At 43.2% G+C, this 20,632-nt stretch overlaps 2 protein-coding genes across 2 annotated transcripts; both read right to left on the bottom strand.

Moving 5' to 3' along the window:
• Positions 1-1,702: 1,702 nt before the first annotated feature.
• Positions 1,703-11,505, bottom strand: LOC141171807 (uncharacterized). The gene is made up of 7 exons (XM_073655443.1): positions 11,322-11,505; positions 10,712-10,910; positions 8,790-8,926; positions 7,673-7,810; positions 4,036-4,250; positions 2,586-2,743; positions 1,703-1,959 (listed from the first exon to the last, which is right to left on the bottom strand). Exons 1-7 carry the CDS (start codon positions 11,496-11,498, stop codon positions 1,703-1,705), a joined length of 1,281 nt encoding a protein of 426 aa, XP_073511544.1. The 5' UTR covers positions 11,499-11,505.
• A 1,964-nt stretch (positions 11,506-13,469) lies between these two features.
• Positions 13,470-20,378, bottom strand: LOC141171806 (uncharacterized). Its single transcript, XM_073655442.1, has 7 exons — positions 20,165-20,378; positions 17,144-17,319; positions 15,852-16,013; positions 15,161-15,343; positions 14,923-15,046; positions 13,638-13,730; positions 13,470-13,528 (listed from the first exon to the last, which is right to left on the bottom strand). The coding sequence occupies exons 1-7, from the start codon at positions 20,307-20,309 to the stop codon at positions 13,470-13,472; spliced, it is 942 nt and encodes a 313-aa protein (XP_073511543.1). The 5' UTR covers positions 20,310-20,378.
• Positions 20,379-20,632: the final 254 nt, after the last annotated feature.

Genomic DNA, 20,632 nt, shown 5'->3' with positions numbered 1-20,632 from the left:
ATGGAGATGTGAGATTGGGGTCTATAAGTTTTAGTTTTGACTATGTGATGTAGGGTTTAAGATATGGGATCTGAATATTGGGGTCCTGTCTGTGATCTGAATTTTGGGGTTTTGTCACGAGTGTATCAAGTGTAACATACAGTTGTTCTGGATCCGGCTGTAGAAGGTCACTGCGCTTTGCTGATGCCTTCTTGATCCTTTCATCTCTGTAGTGTAGTGATATCATTCTTCCTCTAGGACCCAGCAGCGACCTCCACCTTCTGCTGCTAATTGACACACTCCTGCTGGATGTTTAAATACTCTCAGTGTTTCCAGAGAGTCGCCAGTGATAGGTATATTTTCCTCTGTCCAGGCCTGGAGTACTAGTAGTCGGCAAGTGTCTTCTTGGAGTTCCCTTTGAGGATAGTTGGCGTGATCTCTCTGGTGTCTTCTCAAGCTAAGTGTTTCCCTTGTCTGTTTACCTGTTTTTATTTGCAGTGGAGGCTGACTAGTGCTCATCCCATCCCCTCCCTATCTAGGGCCTATCGCTAGAGGCAGTCAGGGATTAGGTTTCCTGCTCGGCGATAGGTGTGGAACCTATTTAGTGATGTTAGGGGAGACAGGGTGTTGTCAGATCTGCCTAGGGGTCTCCACTCCCCCTTTCCCTAGTGTTTGGGCTTCCTCCCCCTCCCATTGTTGTGCACTTAGTCTTTCCCTCACCTTTGCGTGATAGGTTTGTTCTGGGCTCTAAATAATGATGCGTTCTGGGGTTTGGTTTGAGGTTTCAATATTGAATTTTTTTCGGGGGTTTGAACGTTGGGATCGTTATTATGCGGTCTGAGTGCATTATTTTTTTTTAGAATGTTTTACACATTTGCACCAAAATGGCACAAATGTGCGCCATAATGTATGTACTATATATAAAGACTGTAGTATAAACTAAAATCAAGTGTATCTTATATCTTTCATGGTGCACCTAGACCATTTATCTGGGCTATTCTCTGACAATGTTACACACAGATCAACCACCTCATTCATGCTATCATGGGAAGGAGAAGACGTCTGGAAGCCAATATGGTTTTTTGGTTACACTACAGATAATAGGTGGAGATGTGCATCTGCTGAAGCTTTCCTCCTCCCAATAATCCAAGCATCTATAGAACCATCCACAGTGAGGGCATCCATCCACAATGAGGGCATCCATCCACAATGAGGGCATCCAGCCACAATGTGGGCATCCAGCCACAATGAGGGCATCCAGCCACAATGAGGGCATCCAGCCACAACGAGGGCATCCATCCACAACGAGGGCATCCATCCACAACGAGGGCATCCATCCACAACGAGGGCATCCATCCACAATGAGGGCATACATCCACAATGAGGGCATCCATCCACCATGAGGGCATCCATCCACCATGAGGGCATCCATCCACAATGAGGGCATCCATCCACAATGAGGGCATCCATCCACAATGAGGGCATCCATTCACAATAAGGGCATCCATCCACAACAAGGGCATCCATCCACAACGAGGGCATCCATCCACAATGAGGGCATCCATCCATCCATGGATTACCATCCATCCACCATCAATGAACCAAACCATTCAATCATGGATCTAGAATCCCTCCGTCCACCACCCTCCATTAATGAACCATCCTACATCCATCCGTACAATCATCCTTCATTACTATGACATTTCCCGGGAGCAGTAGAAGTCTATATAAATGTAGATCTGTCTTTCTTACTGGATGCTGAATCAACAGTTGAGATCAGCTGAGAGGTGACCGGATCGTATCCGACATTTCCAGCCATCGGAAGCACCTTTCCAGTCTCACTGTGCACAAAGTATTCACTGGGAACGGGCGTCAGATAATGACTGGACAGCAGCATGACCGAATGTGGAGTCGGAGTGACCAGTCCAAGTCCCCGGTCCAGAAACACCACGTCAGTGTCCTGAACTGAGCCATCGAGAGCTGAAAAAATAAAGATAACAAAAAAATGAATAAAAAATATATATTTTTTTTTACTTTACTAAAAAATAGGGGAAATCATCAGGGTTATTATCTTGCAATTCAATGATGATGAGAATGAAGTCATCTAAGCGACCACAGATTTTAAGATCAGTTCACATTTTGGAGGAAGTGAAACAAAGAATGTGATTAATGACCACATGAAAGTCCAGGTGAACTTTGATGTGGTTTGTGGTCATAAATTAACTGACATGACAGATAGAAGGGTTACAAAAACTCCAAGTCGGGAAAAAAAAACTCACTGATGGATCCTCAGTTGACTCATTCTGCAGGCAGAAATTTGCAAGAAAACAAAGAACATGTAAAAGCAAAACCGTGCAAAATGTTGAATGAAACCCAATTGCAATATTTGAGCCCACATTATATGCATTTAAAATAATAATAAAAAAATGCACTAAAGGTGTCTATTTTTCTGTACAAAGTGGTCTGTTTTCCATGGATCTCTGTTATATAGACTTCCAAAAAGGAAAACCATAACTGATATCAAGTGATACTGACATTATTATGATGGACAAGTCTGAAGAGAGCACGTCATGTCTGGAGTACAATTATCCATCATTAATGCTCACCAAAAAGATCCCTCTTGGTCAGTAATTTGGTCCTGTCCTTATTAACCAGATACGCTCCGGTTCCTTCTCCCAGCACACCCCATACTTTAAGCCTGTTACTCTCCTTCATCACGGCTGTGTACATTGTATTGCAAGACGTGTCGAAATGCGCCAGGTACCTGCATAACGTGGAAGCAGAATGTGAACTGTGTGTGATACAATACATGGATACTTATGTAGATAGAAAGATGTACAAGTAACTATAAAGGAATACAATAGTGTATCCTAACAGGAGTTTACAAGAGACCCTCATCTGGTCCTAGTCTCCCCCACAATACAGTGTATTGATCATGATTATCTGCCAGGATCAGAGTTTTTCTGCTTCCAGCAGTTGTGCGGCTGTATATAACACCCATCCTCAAGTCAGCGGCATTGCCCATGTGATCAGTTGACTTAAAAAAGCCCTCCTCCTCCCCTCAAAGTTTTCATCCTCTTAATATATTGCAGTCATCATATTATACAGCACTGTGTACTTACAATTGCTCATTTTGCCTTCCTACCCAGATAATTATTCTCTTTTCCATTAAGTCTATGACATCATGTGATTAAAAACAGACTAGCTGAAGCCTTCTAAGCTCTATGCAGAAACCGGAAGTATTTTTTCCTACATGAGTCATCATTAGAACTACAATTAAAGTCACTGAAAAGTTCTTTACAGCCTAGCTCCACTCCCTCTTCAACTCCTGATCCAGTTTCTCCGCTCCTCCCTCCTGACAAGGACTAGAATTGTAGTTCTAATGATGACTCATGCAGGAAAAAGAGACTTCCTGTTTCTACATAGAGCTGAGAAGGATTCAGCTAGTCTGTTTTTAATCACGTGATGTCATAGATCTAATGGAAAAGAGAAGAATTACTGGGTAGAAAGGGAAAATGAGAAATTGTAAGTACACAGTGCTGTATAATATGATGGCTGCAATATAATAAGAGGATAAAACTTTTATGAGAGGAGGAGGAGGGCTTATTTAATACATTATCATGTTGCCTCAACTATCTGACGACCTTGACATACAATTATGCCAAGGTGCTGGAAGGGGTTGTAATAAGTATCTGTCATCAGATTTCACAATATATTATTAAACACATCTCTTAGCCCTAACAAGGTTGATGTACTTACTGTGAAAATCAATGTCAGAGTATCTGTATAATCCTTTTAGAAACACTTTCCCACCTAATATTAAAGTCAGCATGTTAGGAGTCCAAATCTAGCTACTTTTAATATCAGAATTATGCAGCCATTCTGGCATGGATTTTCACAGTAAATACACCAGCTTCATCAGTACGAAAATCTATATATGCAGTTTATATTGTGAAATCTGAGGACAAATCCCCATGTGCTTCCCTCCCAAATACTTATTTGAGGGTCACTTGTCTGGAGGGGTAGAACGAGTAATCAGGTTTGTGTCTGACTTACTTTTGCCATTTAGTTGCATACTCCCTCTCTTGGGATATCAAGGTCTTATCTTTCATTAACTCCAGCATCCTGATGGACTCTCTCAGCGCCGCTTTAAATTCGACACAGTGCTCCTCATGGGATTTCTTGCCCTCCTGGAGAACGTGCAGCTGCTTCTTCAGGAGCTCTTCATACTCCGCGGCCAGACACTTCCTCTTAGCCATCTCTAATTCTGCCTAATGCAAAAAGACAAGAAAAGTGAGGAGTCACATATGAACAGTACGACATCAATTTCCACTTGACGATTTTTTAAAATTAATTAATTTATTTATTTAAAGCGGTTTCTAAAGTGAAAAAATATGTCTGAAGGGTGAAAGTCCAAAAAATAACCAAAGAACCATAAGTTACATGATGAATCCAGTGTTACCGCCCACGTATTGTTTCCGGTGCTGCAGTGATCACATGCTATACACCGCTGAGACCAGTGGTTGGCTGAAGCATGGGAGTAGATGGGCACTACTGAGACCAGTGACTGGCTGCAGCACGTGGGTAGATGGGCACTACTAAGACCAGTGATTGGTTGCAGCAGGTGGGTTGATGGGCTCCACTGAGACCAGTGATTGGCTGCAGCAGGTAGGTAGATGGGCACCACTGAAACCAGTGATTGGCTGCAGCAGGTGGGTAGATGGGCTCCACTGAGACCAGTGATTGGCTGCAGCAGGTAGGTAGATGGGCTCCACTGAGACCAGTGATTGGCTGCAGCACGTGGGTAGATGGGCACCACTGAGACCATTGATTGGCTGCAGCATGTGGGTAGATGGGCACTACTGAGACCAGTGATTGGCTGCAGCAGGTAGGTAGATGGGCTCCACTGAAACCAGTGATTGGCTACAGCAGGTAGGTAGAAGGGCACCACTCAAACCAGTGATTGGCTGCAGCAGGTGGGTAGATGGGCTCCACTGAGACCAGTGATTGGCTGCGGCACGTGGGTAGATGGGCCCTACTGAGACCAGTGATTGGCTGCAGCAGGTGGGTAGATGGGCCCTACTGAGACCAGTGATTGGCTGCAGCAGATGGGTAGATGGGCACTACTGAGACCAGTGATTGGTTGCACCATGTGGGTAGATGGGTTCCACTGAGACCAGTGATTGGCTGCAGCAGGTGGGTAGATGGGCTCCACTGAGACCAGTGATTGGTTGCAGCATGTGGGTAGATGGGCACTACTGAGACCAGTGATTGGTTGCAGCATGTGGGTAGATGGGTTCCACTGAGACCAGTGATTGGTTGCAGCAGGTGGTTAGATGGGCTCCACTGAGACCAGTGATTGGCTGCAGCATGTGGGTAGATGGGCACTACTGAGACCAGTGATTGGTTGCAGCATGTGGGTAGATGGGCTCTACTGAGACCAGTGATTGGCTGCAGCAGGTGAGTAGATGGGCACCACTGAGACCAGTGATTGGTTGCAGCATGTGGGTAGATGGGCACTACTGAGACCAGTGATTGGCTGCAGCAGATGGGTAGATGGGCACCACTGAGACCAGTGATTGGCTGCAGCATGTGGGTAGATGGGCACTACTGAGACCAGTGATTGGCTGCAGCAGGTGGGTAGATGGGCTCCACTGAGACCAGTGATTGGTTGCAGCATGTGGGTAGATGGGCCCTACTGAGACCAGTGATTGGCTGCAGCAGGTGGGTAGATGGGCTCCACTGAGACCAGTGATTGGTTGCAGCATGTGGGTAGATGGGCTCTACTGAGACCAGTGATTGGCTGCAGCAGGTGAGTAGATGGGCACCACTGAGACCAGTGATTGGTTGCAGCATGTGGGTAGATGGGCACTACTGAGACCAGTGATTGGCTGCAGCAGATGGGTAGATGGGCACCACTGAGACCAGTGATTGGCTGCAGCATGTGGGTAGATGGGCACTACTGAGACCAGTGATTGGTTGCAGCAGGTGGTTAAATGGGCTCCACTGAGACCAGTGATTGGTTGCTGCATGTGGGTAGATGGGCACTACTGAGACCAGTGATTGGTTGCAGCATGTGGGTAGATGAGTTCCACTGAGACCAGTGATTGGTTGCAGCAGGTGGTTAGATGGGCTCCACTGAGACCAGTGATTGGCTGCAGCATGTGGGTAGATGGGCACTACTGAGACCAGTGATTGGTTGCAGCATGTGGGTAGATGGGCTCTACTGAGACCAGTGATTGGCTGCAGCAAGTGAGTAGATGGGCACCACTGAGACCAGTGATTGGTTGCAGCATGTGGGTAGATGGGCACTACTGAGACCAGTGATTGGCTGCAGCAGATGGGTAGATGGGCACCACTGAGACCAGTGATTGGCTGCAGCATGTGGGTAGATGGGCACTACTGAGACCAGTGATTGGCTGCAGCAGGTGGTTAGATGGGCTCCATTGAGACCAGTGATTGGTTGCAGCATGTGGGTAGATGGGTTCCACTGAGACCAGTGATTGGTTGCAGCAGGTGGTTAGATGGGTTCCACTGAGATCAGTGATTGGTTGCAGCATGTGGGTAGATGGGTTCCACTGAGACCAGTGATTGGTTGCAGCATGTGGGTAGATGGGTTCCACTGAGACCAGTGATTGGTTGCAGCAGGTGGTTAGATGGGTTCCACTGAGACCAGTGATTGGTTGCAGCATGTGGGTAGATGGGTTCCACTGAGACCAGTGATTGGTTGCAGCATGTGGGTAGATGGGTTCCACTTAGACCAGTGATTGGTTGCAGCAGGTGGTTAGATGGGTTCCACTGAGACCAGTGATTGGTTGCAGCATGTGGGTAGATGGGTTCCACGGAGACCAGTGATTGGTTGTAGCAGGTGGTTAGATGGGTTCCACTGAGACCAGTGATTGGTTGCAGCATGTGGGTAGATGGGCAGCTCAGAAAATAAAGACCAGGAGGGAGCACCGGCATTGGAGCAGTGGAGATTTATCAGGTGGGTAATGCTACTTTTGATATTTTTTGGCCTCCTCCAACTTAATCCACTTTTTCCACTCTCAGAAAACCCCTTTAAGCTACAAGGAGTTGGCATGTTACCTTACCCATAGTAATTTTGGTATACCAAAATGAAAATGTCTAAAAGGAATTGTATTTTATAAAGATCCAACCTCTAGGACCCCCAACAATCCTGAGATTGGGGCTGGTTTGGCATTGTGTCCTCATAACACCTTGTTCTCTGAAGAAATGGATGGGACCAGCTCCAGCTCCCTTCCCGCCTAAATCAGTGTTCATTCTAGAATCAATGAGGGTCCCAACCAAAATAATCATTGATTGTATATCCTTCTAATATGCAAATTACTTGATAGGATGGGAAAACTCCATTAATCCCTTGCATTTTTAATCATGATGAGATGACTGTGCTGGTTCTGTCCTATTCTAAACAGCAAAGCTGAACAGTAAGTTCCAGAAAAGGAAAGAAAATTAAAAAAAGAAATAAAAAAGTATATGTGTGCCTAAGTAACAACTGAATTAAATTATTGATATATTCCCTGTATTAGTATTCAGCCTATACATTGGATAAGCGACCTACAGATACAATCAGTTTTAGAATAGAAGAAGGCAAAAGAATATCCTTCAAGTTACAAGACATTACACAGGAGTCCTTGGCCGACGGTTAAAACTTTGGACACATGCTGTACATTACCTCCTGCTTCTTTTGGATGTAATTCTCCAGTATAGAGCTGCTGTATCTCTTTGGGTGACCAATAACGCTAAGACGCTTCACAAATGTGTCTTTTAAGGTGCTCACTTCAAAGACAAGTTTTTCATAAAATACTTTAACCTGTGGAAAAGGAAAAAAAAAAAGGTGAGTTGGTCCGGAACTGACAAAGGAACCCCTTAGATGCCACGGTCAAATGTAACTGTGGCATCTAAGCGGTTAAACAAAGAGGTATTTTAATTTTCAAAAAAATTCTTATATTATATAGGGAATTAAAAAACAAAAAACAAACTTGTACCCAAATACTTGTCCCCATTAGTATACGCTATCAATATTAGATGGATGGGGATGTTTCAGGAGGCTGCAGGCTGGATCATACTTGACTTCAATGTCTTTTTTATAGCAGGCAGTCAAGACTTTAGTTCGTCTTTAGTCTCTTACTTTTCTTTCCACCACTATTGGTTGGCTTAGTTTACGCCATTATTTTGACTCTAGTTACGTCGCACATTGTTGCATTTACACCACACATTAGTAATGTAGTGCAAAGTTATGTGCACAAGTTTTTTTGGTGCAAATTATGCAAGAATTCTGATGTATCCTGGCATTACATGTTGGATGAAATCTACTCATTATTATCCATGCTTTTAGGAAATACAATATTGCACATAACTGTTGCATTGCAAGGCTTGAAAGTCTCCTCATATTGGCAAGCCAGGCTTGGCATGTCACTCTCCACAAGGAGAAACGTTACTCCTTGGATCCTGGTCAGACGCCTCTCACCTAGCCAAACCAGATCTCACACTTTGCACTGACGAGGGGCAGCACCCGAAAACACAGTGTCTGCAAATTGAGATTCTGGTTTGGCTTTTATCCTAAGTCATATTACAAGGCTCATTAAAGGGTCATTATTGACTTTTAGGATCGCTGCTTCCAATAGGTGGCGCTAGAGTTCTTGTCCTCTTCCTCTATGAAGAGACAATTTGCATATTTCATTTCCCAGAGGAACATGCATGGCCTATAAGTCTCCTCAGATTGGCAAGCCAAGCTTGGCATGTCACTCTCCACAAGGAGAAAAGTTACCCCTTGTTATCTGCTCACACACCTCTTCTTTTAAGTGACTGATTTTTGATGTAACCATGAAGGATTGCTTGAGCAAAATATCATAGAACATGTGAGTGTTGAAACTTTCCATGTCGATTTGCTGCTCGTAATCCCAGAATTCATCATCTGCAAGAAATTCTTAAAAATAATACAGTATATAGTTAGTGGTATCAGCATGGGCGACCATAGACTCTAGTGGCTTTCCAGCTCTTGCATAACTACAACTCCCAACGTACTTTGGCAGCCATAGGATGGAGACCTCTATCACAGAGAATAGATAATATTTAGTCACAAACTCATGAAAGCTTTAATAACTGATATATGATCGTGGGGGTTCGACCCCTGGGACCTCAACTGATTAGAAGAAATGGGGTCCTGTGGCCCCAGTGGAGTAGTAGCGTGCACGCACCTCTTCATTCATAGACAATATACAAAAAAATTATACTAAATTAACCTGCCAAAATCATTCCAAAGTACCAGCTATTAAGTTTCTCCCTTCTCTGTTCACCGCCTGTTGTTAAGTGTAATCCATCTCTGGAAACAAAGGTGCCGAGATGAATTACAGGAAGTGGGGCGAGTCTTTTTCTCTCTTCAGGAAGTAAGAAAAATGCACACAGGCATAAGAGAGATGTAGACTTTAAATTCAGAGCAGGCAAGTCACTGTAAATACTGGAAAGTGAGAGAAAGAAGTTCCAACACATATAGTGCTGGCAGAATGCTGGTGAAGCAACCAGAACCGCTCATTGAAAAGGAGTGGTGGCAAGTTGCACAGCTTGTGAATCTGAACAGCTCTTGGACATATTAGATTGGTATATGTGTCAAAGGCAGTTTTACCTTGTGGGTAAGAAGAGCAGCAAGACCAGGCTTTTCTACAAGTTTTGTGTAAAAGGAAAGGTGCGCTTTAAAACCGCTACCAAAAAAAGACATTGTTATAAGTTACAGAAATTTTGATGCTTCTTTTATACAGCACAAGCGATTGGATGATCGCATCTTCAAGTCCCCTAAGGGGACTAACAAGATCAGTAAAAAGTAAAAAAAAAAGTTTGAAAAAAATATGAAAAAAATAAAGAAAACCTAAAAGTTCAAATCACCCCCTTTTTCTCTAATTGAAAATAAAGATATTAAAAAAATAAAAAGAAGACATATATGTGGTATCACTACGTTTAGAAATGTCTGATTTATCAAAATATAAAAACAATTAACCTGATTGGTAAACACCGCAAGCAAAAAAAAATTAAAGAACGGCAAAATTCTGTTTTTTTGGTCGCCGCAATTCCGCTAAAAAGGCTGTAACAAGCGATTAAAAAGTCACATCTATCCCAAAATGGTATTAATAAAAATAACGTCTCACCCTGCAAAAAATAAGCCATCACTCAGCTCCATCGGTTGAAAAATTTAAATGTTACGAGTCACGGAAAATGGAGACACAACCCCCCAATTTTTTTTTTGCAAACTTCTGTTTTTTTCACCACTAAAATAAAAAAAAAAAACTGGACATGTTGGGTATCGCTGTAATCGTATTGATAAGGAGAATCATATTCAAGGTAATTTTTACCATAAAATGTACACTGTGAAAACAATTCCCAAAAAACAATGGCAGAATTGCATTTTTTTCACAATTTCATCGCACTTGGAATTTATCTTCCCGTTTTCCAGTACATTATTTGGAAAAAAAAGGGTGTCATTCAAATGTACAACTCGTCCTGCAAAAAACAAGCTCTCATCTGTCTATGTGGACAGAAAAATAAAAGAGTTCTGGCTCTGGGAATAAGGGGAGGAAAAAACAAATGCAAATACGGAAATTGGCCCTGTTGTGAAGGGGTTAAAGAAATGTAATTGTACCACCAGTTCACATTGATTACATCAGTTTAAAGTTAATTCTACTGTTAATATGCAAAATATGACATCAGAGATGCCTCTTACTCTGACATTTCCGTTTTTCAGGCTCATCCCACTTTTTGTCCACTTGCCCTTTGATTCTCATTTTAGGATGAAGCTTCTTGGCACTTGTCACCGTCGATCCCTTTGATGAATATGTATCCAGGTTAAACTTCTGCTGCAACTTTCTAAAATGTGGATAACCTGCAATTTTTTGCGGCCAACCCAAATCCTGGAACCAAATCTGGAAGACACGATCATGAAAGTCACTGGAAATTCTAGAAAGCAACTTGCTACAGAATTCCAAAACAACAACAGCATTTTGCAATAACAGCAAAATGAATGGGATTTCTAAAATCTCATTCACACAGTGGCTTTTTTTCTCCGCCTTGTGGTTTTCTTTTTAACTAGTGGTGATTTTTTTTTCAAATGTAGCAAGTCACTTCTTTCAGCATTTTTACTGTAGTTTTCCACCATTGAGAGTAAAACGACATAGCATAAAAAAAAAGTCGAATAATTGAAAACCGATAATGGTAGAAAATGAAAAACACAAAACGTAACTTTAATAACTTTCCATCATTAAAAATTATCATTTATCCAAACCATAGGAGAAAAATTGTGAATCATTCGGGGGGAAGGTATGACGCTTACTTACAAGTAGCAGAACACAAGTGATGAGAACGATTGCGAGTCCGATGATGATTCCAGCGATGGCCGGCCAGTCCGGCTTTAAAAGGATTGGCGGTATCTGTCCGATTCCATTACGTATGACATGACGGGGTGTGGTGGGGAAGAATGGACCTTCTTCATAGCACTGTCCTCCTACCAGCATCACCCTGATATACTAGATGGCAAATATAAAAATTATTACAAATAGAGGTGGAGTAAAAACCATTGCTTGACATTTTTTTTGCTTTTTTACATTCTGATCCAGACCGTGAAACAGAACTGATGACCCCATTCACACTGTAGAGGCTTTTTTGCCCACCGTCAGGTTGGTATATGTCCATATATATTTTTTCTGCTGTATGGAATAGGCCACTAATCTGTGCTATTCCATACAGAAGCAATTAATAAAAAAAATGTATATACCTGCATAGGATACTACAAAAAATGTAGAAAAGCAGCCAATAACTCTACACCCAGCAATGCACAGAAGATGCGGGAAATTATGTGCACTGACCATCTTCTTGTGCTGGTTACCGCTGTCCTTCATCACATAGACGCCTGGTTCCCGAAACTGAAATATCAATGAAAACCGGGGCTTTGATGACAGCCAGATTTCCTCCGCCAGAGTCCGGAACGCTCCCCAGTCAAATCCAGGGTTAGTGTTATATAAGTTGTTCCTGGAACCAAGGATACAATACCAGCCGGCTTTAGTGCTGGGGATTCTGGAGAACCTTTCAGATGACTTTTACATACAACAAAAAAATCACAACAGCATTTTGCAACAACAGCAAAATGAATGTGATTTCTAAAATCTCATTCACACCGTGACTTTTTTCCCCCACCCCCTTGTGGTTTTTTTTTTAACTAGTGGTGATTTTTTTTTTAATGCAGCAAGTCAATTCTTTCAGCATTTTTACTGTACTTTTCCATCTTTGATAGTAAAATGACATTGCATAAAAAAAGTCAAAACGTCGAATAATTTACATTGCGATTTTTAGATTTTTCATGCAGAAAAAAAACACATCAATCAAATGTGCTGCAAGTCACCAGACCCTAATGCACCTTGGTGCAATCTGCACCAATTTACAGTGCAAAATGTGTGAAAGGTTCTTCCGTTTTGTGTAAGAAGGTGGCAGCCATTTTTGGCGAACCCTTTGAATCAAATTGCAAATTGGTTGAATTTGCCGGGTGCTGCACATCTGCAAATGATGGAGCTGTGCAGTTTTGCAGCTTAGTGCATCCGGCTGCCGCCAGCATCGGGAACAGCTGATCGGTGGAGGTTCCGGGTGTTGCGCTGCCACCGATCAGATATTGGTGAACTATCTTACAGATAGGCCATCAATATAATAGTCTCGGACAGATTTTGGGACTTCTTAGCAGAAAGAGAAATACGTTTTACAAAATGTTTCCAAAAAATGCACCAAGATAACTGGCGGACATGAAATCACTCCGGGGGGAGTACAGCGCTCTGACACATGTTGGTGATATCTAACAATTAAAATAAATCATGTCATGTCAATATAGAAGAGAATCCTACTTACACATCGTACACGGGGTAATGGTGTTTGGACGCAATGAACATGATGAAGTCATTCACATGTATACACGTGGTGGGGTTCAAAACTCCAGAAATCCTTCCAGATCGGTACGACCTCTTCTCTACTGTGGAGAAAAGTAACAAAGATCACCATAATAAACCATCTGTGGTCAAATATTTTGGTTCTTGACTAATCCCTTTAATTTTCCATTTATGTTATTTTTTTGGGCTTTATCTATCACTTTTTTATTCTTCCGTTGACACAGCATAGCCATATTTTTTTTTGGAGGATGAGTTGTAGCTTTGAATGACTCCATTCGTTTTAGCATATAATGTACTCTAAAACAGGAAAAAAATTCCAAGTGTGGCAAAATAGTGAAAAAAATGCAATTTCACCATTGTTTTTTGGGGATTTCATGAAGTTCAGAGTGCAGTAAATCTGACCTGTCAGTACAGTTCTTCAGGTCAGTTTGTGTCGCCAGTTTCTAGGATCTGTAAGTTTTGGAGTTTTCCATCAGTGGAGAGTTAGTTTTTTTGCTCGATGAGCCGTAGTTTACTTTTATACCATTTTGGGGTACAGCCCTATTCCCCCATTCATCAAGACCGGTGATGTTCACGTCGCTCTGGATTAGGGGGTGTGGTGGAGTCAGATGCTCCTGATTAAGAGGCACACAAGTCAGGAGCGTCTGACCCCCACCACACCCCCTCATCCAGAGCGGCACAGTTCATGGTGGTCTTCATGATTGGAGGCCTATGTTTTCTTACCTGAGAAGTTAGACTGTGATAGATTTTCTTCACCGCGCAGCAGATGTTTTAGTTCTTTTGGGTTGGGATTGTAAATTCCCAGAAATCCTTGTTCTGGTAAAAAAAAAATAAAAAAATTTGAGAATAGAATAAATGCAAAATAAAATTTAATTACCAAATCTGTCCAGTGGTGGACAGATTTACAGTGGTAGAGCGGCTTTACACCACTCCATCCGACACTCGACATTGTGCTTGGTGATGTACGGCTGCATGCAGCTGCTCAGCCATGAAGCTCCTGGCGGGCGAGCAGTGATTGTGCGGATACCAGAGGAGGTCTGGACTCTGTAGTTATGGGGTCAGAAGATTAGTGGGGACTCTTCTGCTCTCTGCTCCTCTGTATTCGGCCCCCCGCTCTGTAACATTACGGGGACGAGAGGGACCAGAGGTTATACACCGGGGGGCAGAGGGGCTAGATGTTATACACCAGGGGGGAAGAGGGGCCGGAGGTTATACACCGGGGTCAGAGGGGTTAGAGGTTATACACCTGAGGAATGAGGGGCTGGATGTTATACACTGGGGGGATGAGCGACTGGAGGTTATACACCGGGGGCAGAGGGGCCGGAGGTTATACACCGGGGGCACAGGGGTCAGAGGTTATACACCTGAGGGATGAGGGGCTGGATGTTATACACTGGGGGGATGAGGGACTGGAGGTTATACACCGGAGGCAGAGTGGCCGGAGGTTATACACCAGGGGGATGAGGGGCCGGATGTTATACACTGGGGGTGGGGGGTTCTATGTTATACATGGGGGGGATGAGGGGCTGGATGTTATACACTGGGGGGATGATGGGCTGGAGGTTATACACTGGGGGCAGAGGGGCCGGAGGTTATACACCAGGGGGATGAGGGGCCTGATGTTATACACTGGGGGGTGAGGGGCCAGAGGTTATACACTGGGGGGATGAGGGGCCGGCTGATATACACTAGGGGGATGAGGGGCCGGCTGATATACACTGGGGGGTGAGGGGCCGGCTGATATACACTGGGGGGTGAGGGGCCGGCTGATATACACTGGGGGTGAGGAGCTGGATGTTATACACTGGGGGGTGAGGGGCCGGATGTTATACACTGGGGGGTGAGGGGCCGGATGTTATACACTGGGGGGGGGGGGGACAATGGTGGTAAATAAGAAGCCAAGTCAGTGATTAAGACGTAGAGATCAGTACAATGTATCTATCTTTATCTTCGGAGAACTTGCAGCATACTGTACATTTAATGTGACAATAGCGACAATAAAACTTACCATTAAATTTGACCACATACACAGACGGAGCGCTGCCCGAATGCAAGGAGCAGATTAGTTTCTCCATAGTTTTGTCCATAACAATTACCCGGTCCATCTGTCTGTCCTCTGAAATGACAGGCACCTGAGGAAGTGACACAAAACTATAATGTGTTGTATCATCTGTATCCCACAGTCTCTGATATCTTACTGTCAGGAATGTTATGTATCCGCTTTGCAGTATATATATATTTGATACCTTTCTCCCTGAAGGGTCTGTAGACAGCAGCTGGGGGGTCTCCTCTATACATTGGATCTGTAATAAGTATTTCTGATTTCTTCTGCAGTCAGCGTCACAGATGATATCAACGTCTTCAGTCCGACAAATGCAAAGACCCAGAAAATGGTCGTAGCCTTCATAGTGTTCAGGCCGCGCACAAACCTGGAGAAGAGAAAGTGCACGGGAAACAGCCAGCACCCAAGCCGAACAGCGCAGAAATCCTATCGGATATTCTTGTAAATCATTAATGTTCTATTAAAGCGCTGTGGAAAATGAATAGCGCCATGACAGTGAAAAAAAGAAAATAATAATATTAGATGTCTCCTAACATTTTTGCATTCTGAAAGAAATAGCAAAAGCAAAGAATTCTCTGTTCCTCTATTGCTCCCCCTGGAAATATGAATATGATATCAACTGGGCGTTACTGTTTTCCTAAGTCAATGGGGCGGGTCCCTATAGTCAGGAATGGTCGCACTGTCCATTATTTATTATAACAATGCTTTTCTTATCCTATTGGCTCGTTAGTTCTTGCTCACATTTCGGCCTGCCTGCAAGAATTATTGCTGTAATCTGCTGCAGATGTTCAGTGCAGAATCTGCACTATAGATCCATAGTAAATCTGCAACGTCTCATTCCCCCAAGAACTGCACAAAGCTCTGCTATAGATTACCTGCTGGGAGCAGTAGTCCTTCCACTCCTGCTGGGATAGGCACTTTCCTTCATGGTTGCGAGTAGATCCATCTCTACAGATGTCATACACAATCTGCACACAACTAACCCCATCGTCTGTCGGATGATGTCCGGGAGCACAGGGGCACCTCCCATCACTAGGCTGGAGCAGAGTACATGTATCACAATACAACATGGTTAAGTCTACACATACATTGCAGATGTAGCAGAGCTGAGATTGTTGACTAAACTTTCTTTTTTTTTTTGTCCAGGATGGAAAGTTATGAAAGTTTGCAAATAACTTTATTAGGAGTATTTGTCTTCTTTCCTGTTAAATGAAAATTGTGACCTCCAAACCCCGGATGCTCCCCAGTTTATTTACTGCCTTCAGCTGCCTTGATATCAGAAAGTACTCATGTGGAGTATAGCTGATGGCAGTGATGGGGCAGCTCAGTGCCCGTCTCCACCTCTGAGTGTTGTGCTCATCAGAACAATCTCCTGCAGCAGCTTCTCCCCAGAGTTAGTGACACAGGTGCTGAACTGACCGATCACTGCCATCAGCTGTACTCCACTTGAGTATGTTCTGATATTAATGCAGCAAATAGACTGGGGAAACGCCAGGATTTGGAAGCCACTTACGTGCGATTTTTTTTTTTATAGAAATGAAGACAAATCTACTAATAAGGTGATTTGCAAAGTTTCCAAACTTTCCACGTCTGTCATCAAGATCTCTGGAGATGGACTTGTAAACTTGAGATTATTTATATTTTTCAACAATTTTGGTTCTCAAGTCCTCAGACAGTTCTCTTCTCCTCTTTCTGTTCTCCATGCTTAGTGTGGCACACACAGACACACAATGCAAAAATTATGTCAACTTCTTCCCTTTTTATCCATATTGCCCACACCTGTTACTTGCCACAGATGAGTTCGAACGAGCATCCAATGCTTGAAACAAAGTTGTTTACCAGCAATTTTGGAAAGGTGCCAACAATTGTGTCCAGGCAAGTTTTGTGTGAAATGATGTCCAATTTGCCTCCAATGGAAATAAACATGTGCATAACAAAACATGTGTAATTGCAATAATTTTCTGGGAGAAATACATCATTTTCTGGAACAATTTCAATGGTGCCAAAACTTTCAGCCATGGCTGTATACATGACGTTAGTTACTTTTTTAAATAAACATAGAAATAACTTTCCGACATAACTGCAGTCTCATAAAAAGTCTACACTGAAAATAGAAATTAGTATAATAGAAAGAAAAAATTAATGAGGGATCACTTTATTTTTTTACCTGAAATACCCTTCCCTCCCCACGGCAGATACACGTGGTTTGTCCTTCTTCAGGCTGCACGGCTTCCGATCCGCAAGTAAAACAGGACGTTTGACCCTCCACGTGATTGAAGAAATCCGTGGGACATTTCAAGCACTGGGTTGTAGGATCCAATTCTGATCCCAACCTGAAATAACCTTTAGACAAGGAATAATTCATTTTTGTCACATAAAGACGCCACTAGGACCAACACTATTTTGGAATTTAACCCCTTCAAGAAGGGCCAATTTATTTTTTAAACTTTTTCCTCCTCTTGCAAGCTCTAGAACTTTTTTTTTTATTATTTTAGCCGTATGAGGATTTTTTTTTTTTTTTTGCGGGACGAGTTGTAGTTCTGAAAGACACTGTTTATCCTACCACAGAGCATACTGAAAAATGGGAAAAAAATTTCAAGGGCGAATAAGTGGAGAAAAAACGTTTATACTAAAACAAAATACTTGGTTTATGTTGCCATTTTTTGAGATTTAATACTTTTTCCATCGATAGAGTAATGTGGGGGTTTTGGTTTTTAGTGTGCTGATTTTTTTTTTAGTATTTATTGCTACCGTGTTGGGATGCAGATCGCTTTTATTGCATTTTTGGGGGGAAATAAAGAGACCAAAAAAACAGCAATTCTGGAGTAACATTTTTTTCCATTGTTTTCTCTAAGGGCTAGATCATTTTATTATTTTAATATATCAGACTTTTATGGTGGTGGCGATACTGAATATGTTTATTTTTTTTATTATTTTTACATTTCTTCATTTTTTTTCATGTCTTCATTTTCACATTTCTTCATTCCTGAGAACCATCTCCTATTTGCTAGCATCCGCGGCTCATTTTTTGATTATCTAGCCTGGCATAATATATCACATAGGTATCAAGCCGTAATGATGATGTTGCGCCATGCCGGGTAATCAACAGAAGAGGTGCGGATGCTACCACGATGCCTCTCCATACAACATGATATTCCAAAGAAGACCCCACACAAAAAAACAGTGCAATGTCCCCACCAAGTGCCCCTCACACAGTATGATGACCCTCACACAGTATGATGAACCTCCCATAGTATGATGCCCCTTACACAGTATGATGCTCCCAAACACAGTATGATGAACTTCACACAGAGTATGATGGACCTCACACAGCATGATGCCCTCACACAGTATGATGCCTCTTACACAGTATGATGCCCCCAAACACAGTATGATGAACCTCACACAGAGTATGATGAACCTCACACAGCATGATGCCCTCACACAGTATGATGAACCTCACACAGTATGATGCCCCTCACACAGTATGATGCCCCCACACACAGTATGATGCCCCCACACACTGTATGATGCCCCTCACACACTGTATGATGCCCCTCACATAGTATGATGACCCTCACACAGTATGATGTCCCTTACACAGTATGATGAACTTCACACAGAGTATGATGGACCTCACACAGCATGATGCCCTCACACAGTATGATGCCCTCACACAGTATGATGCCCTCACACAGTATGATGCCCTCACACAGTATGATGCCTCTTACACAGTATGATGCCCCCAAACACAGTATGATGAACCTCACACAGAGTATGATGAACCTCACACAGCATGATGCCCTCACACAGTATGATGAACCTCACACAGTATGATGCCCCCACACACAATATGATGCCCCCACACACTGTATGATGCCCCTCACATAGTATGATGACCCTCACACAGTATGATGTCCCTTACACAGTATGATGCCCCCACACACTGTATGATGCCCCTCACATAGTATGATGACCCTCACACAGTATGATGTCCCTTACACAGTATGATGCCCCCACACACAGTATGATGCCCTCACAGTCCCCCCTCATACAATATGATGTCCTCACACTCCCCACTCACACATTATGATGCCTTTATAGTGGTCCTCACCTATTATGATGCTCCCACAGCACCCCTCATAAATTATGATGGCCTCACAGCACCCCTCACACATTATGATGGCACCACAGTACCTCTCGTACATTATGATGCTTACACATCACCTCTTCCACATTATGAGGCCTTCACAGCACCCCTCACACATTAAAGTGTACTTTACATGGTAAGACGACCCCACAGTGCCCCTTACAAATCATGATGCCCCTATAATCCCCTTCACACAGTATAATGCCCCCTGAGAGCCCCCCCACACAGTATGATGCCCCTCATACATTATGACACCACCTCAGTACCTCTCATATATTATTCTTCCACATCACCACGCATATATTATGAGGACCCCACAGCACCCCTCACACATTAAGTTGCCCCCACAGTGTCCCTCAAACATTAAGACAACCCCACAGTGCCCCTTACAAGTTATGATGCCCCTATTGTCCCCTGCACACAGTATAATGCCCCCTTGAGAGCTCCCCACACAGTATAATGTCCCCTGAGAGTCCACCACACAGTATAATGCCCCTACAGCACCCCTCACACATTAAGAAAACCCCACAGTGCCCCTTACAAGTTATGAAGCCCCCATAGTGCCCTCCACATTGTATGATGCCCTTACAGTGGCCCCCACACAGTATGATGCCCCCACAATAACTATCAAGCTAATCTATGCTGTGTGAGGCTCAGAGCAGCAGACGCCTTCTAGCAAAGTCATAGCGCCTCCTGTGCTGAGCGTCAGGCATCGCAGTAAACACGCACCGCCTATATGGTGGAGCAGGGAGCTGACAGCTTCCTCCTCTTCTATTGTGTTCAACTGTATCTGCGTCCTGTGGATCCTATGGTTGCTAAGACAGTTGAAACCAGGACACACTGCCAGCCTCGCTGATCAGCTTCACAAATCTGTGAATCTCCCGCTAGAGCCAAGAGGGTTAAACAAGCAAGTAAAACTTCATAGGAAATTGTGATATTGCAATAACCGACAGCCAACAAGATAATAAAATAATTAAAAAAATCATAATCGGCTAAAAATCGGTCATATCGGATGTAATGAGCCGTGCAGCCACTTACCTGGCGGACACGTCACCTGTCTATCAGCGGATTTGGCACAACTTCCACCATATTCACAGCTCGCGTTCTGCTGAACAGACTTTATAGGACCAATTATGCAAGATAATATCACATAAACGGATAGGAACCAAAGCTGCCGAGTCATTTTGAGCGGCTGGAGAGAAATGACACAATATAAGCTCTGCTGATATGGCTCGTCCCTGAATAATTCATCCACAATGAAAGTGGAGGAGGCTCCTTGCAATATTGATGAAGTTGGTGGCGAAGGAAACTTTCATTAGTGAGTGTAACTTGCATGGGGGCACGTGTGAAAAAGAGATGGTGGGAAGATAAGCCAAAAAATACAGTTTTGATCGCTATCGTTCTACATATTAGGTAGTATAAATATTTACACATATTCTGTATAAATATTGACTCTTTCTGTTATTTACTGTGCATCTAAATTAACAGATGTAGCAGAGCTGAATT

The sequence above is a fragment of the Phyllobates terribilis genome, unplaced genomic scaffold, assembly GCF_046119375.1.
Source record: "Phyllobates terribilis strain yellow unplaced genomic scaffold, ASM4611937v1 Scaffold_12__6_contigs__length_324123572, whole genome shotgun sequence".
Lineage (NCBI taxonomy): Eukaryota > Metazoa > Chordata > Amphibia > Anura > Dendrobatidae > Phyllobates > Phyllobates terribilis.
This window is presented reverse-complemented; position numbering and strand designations above follow the sequence as displayed.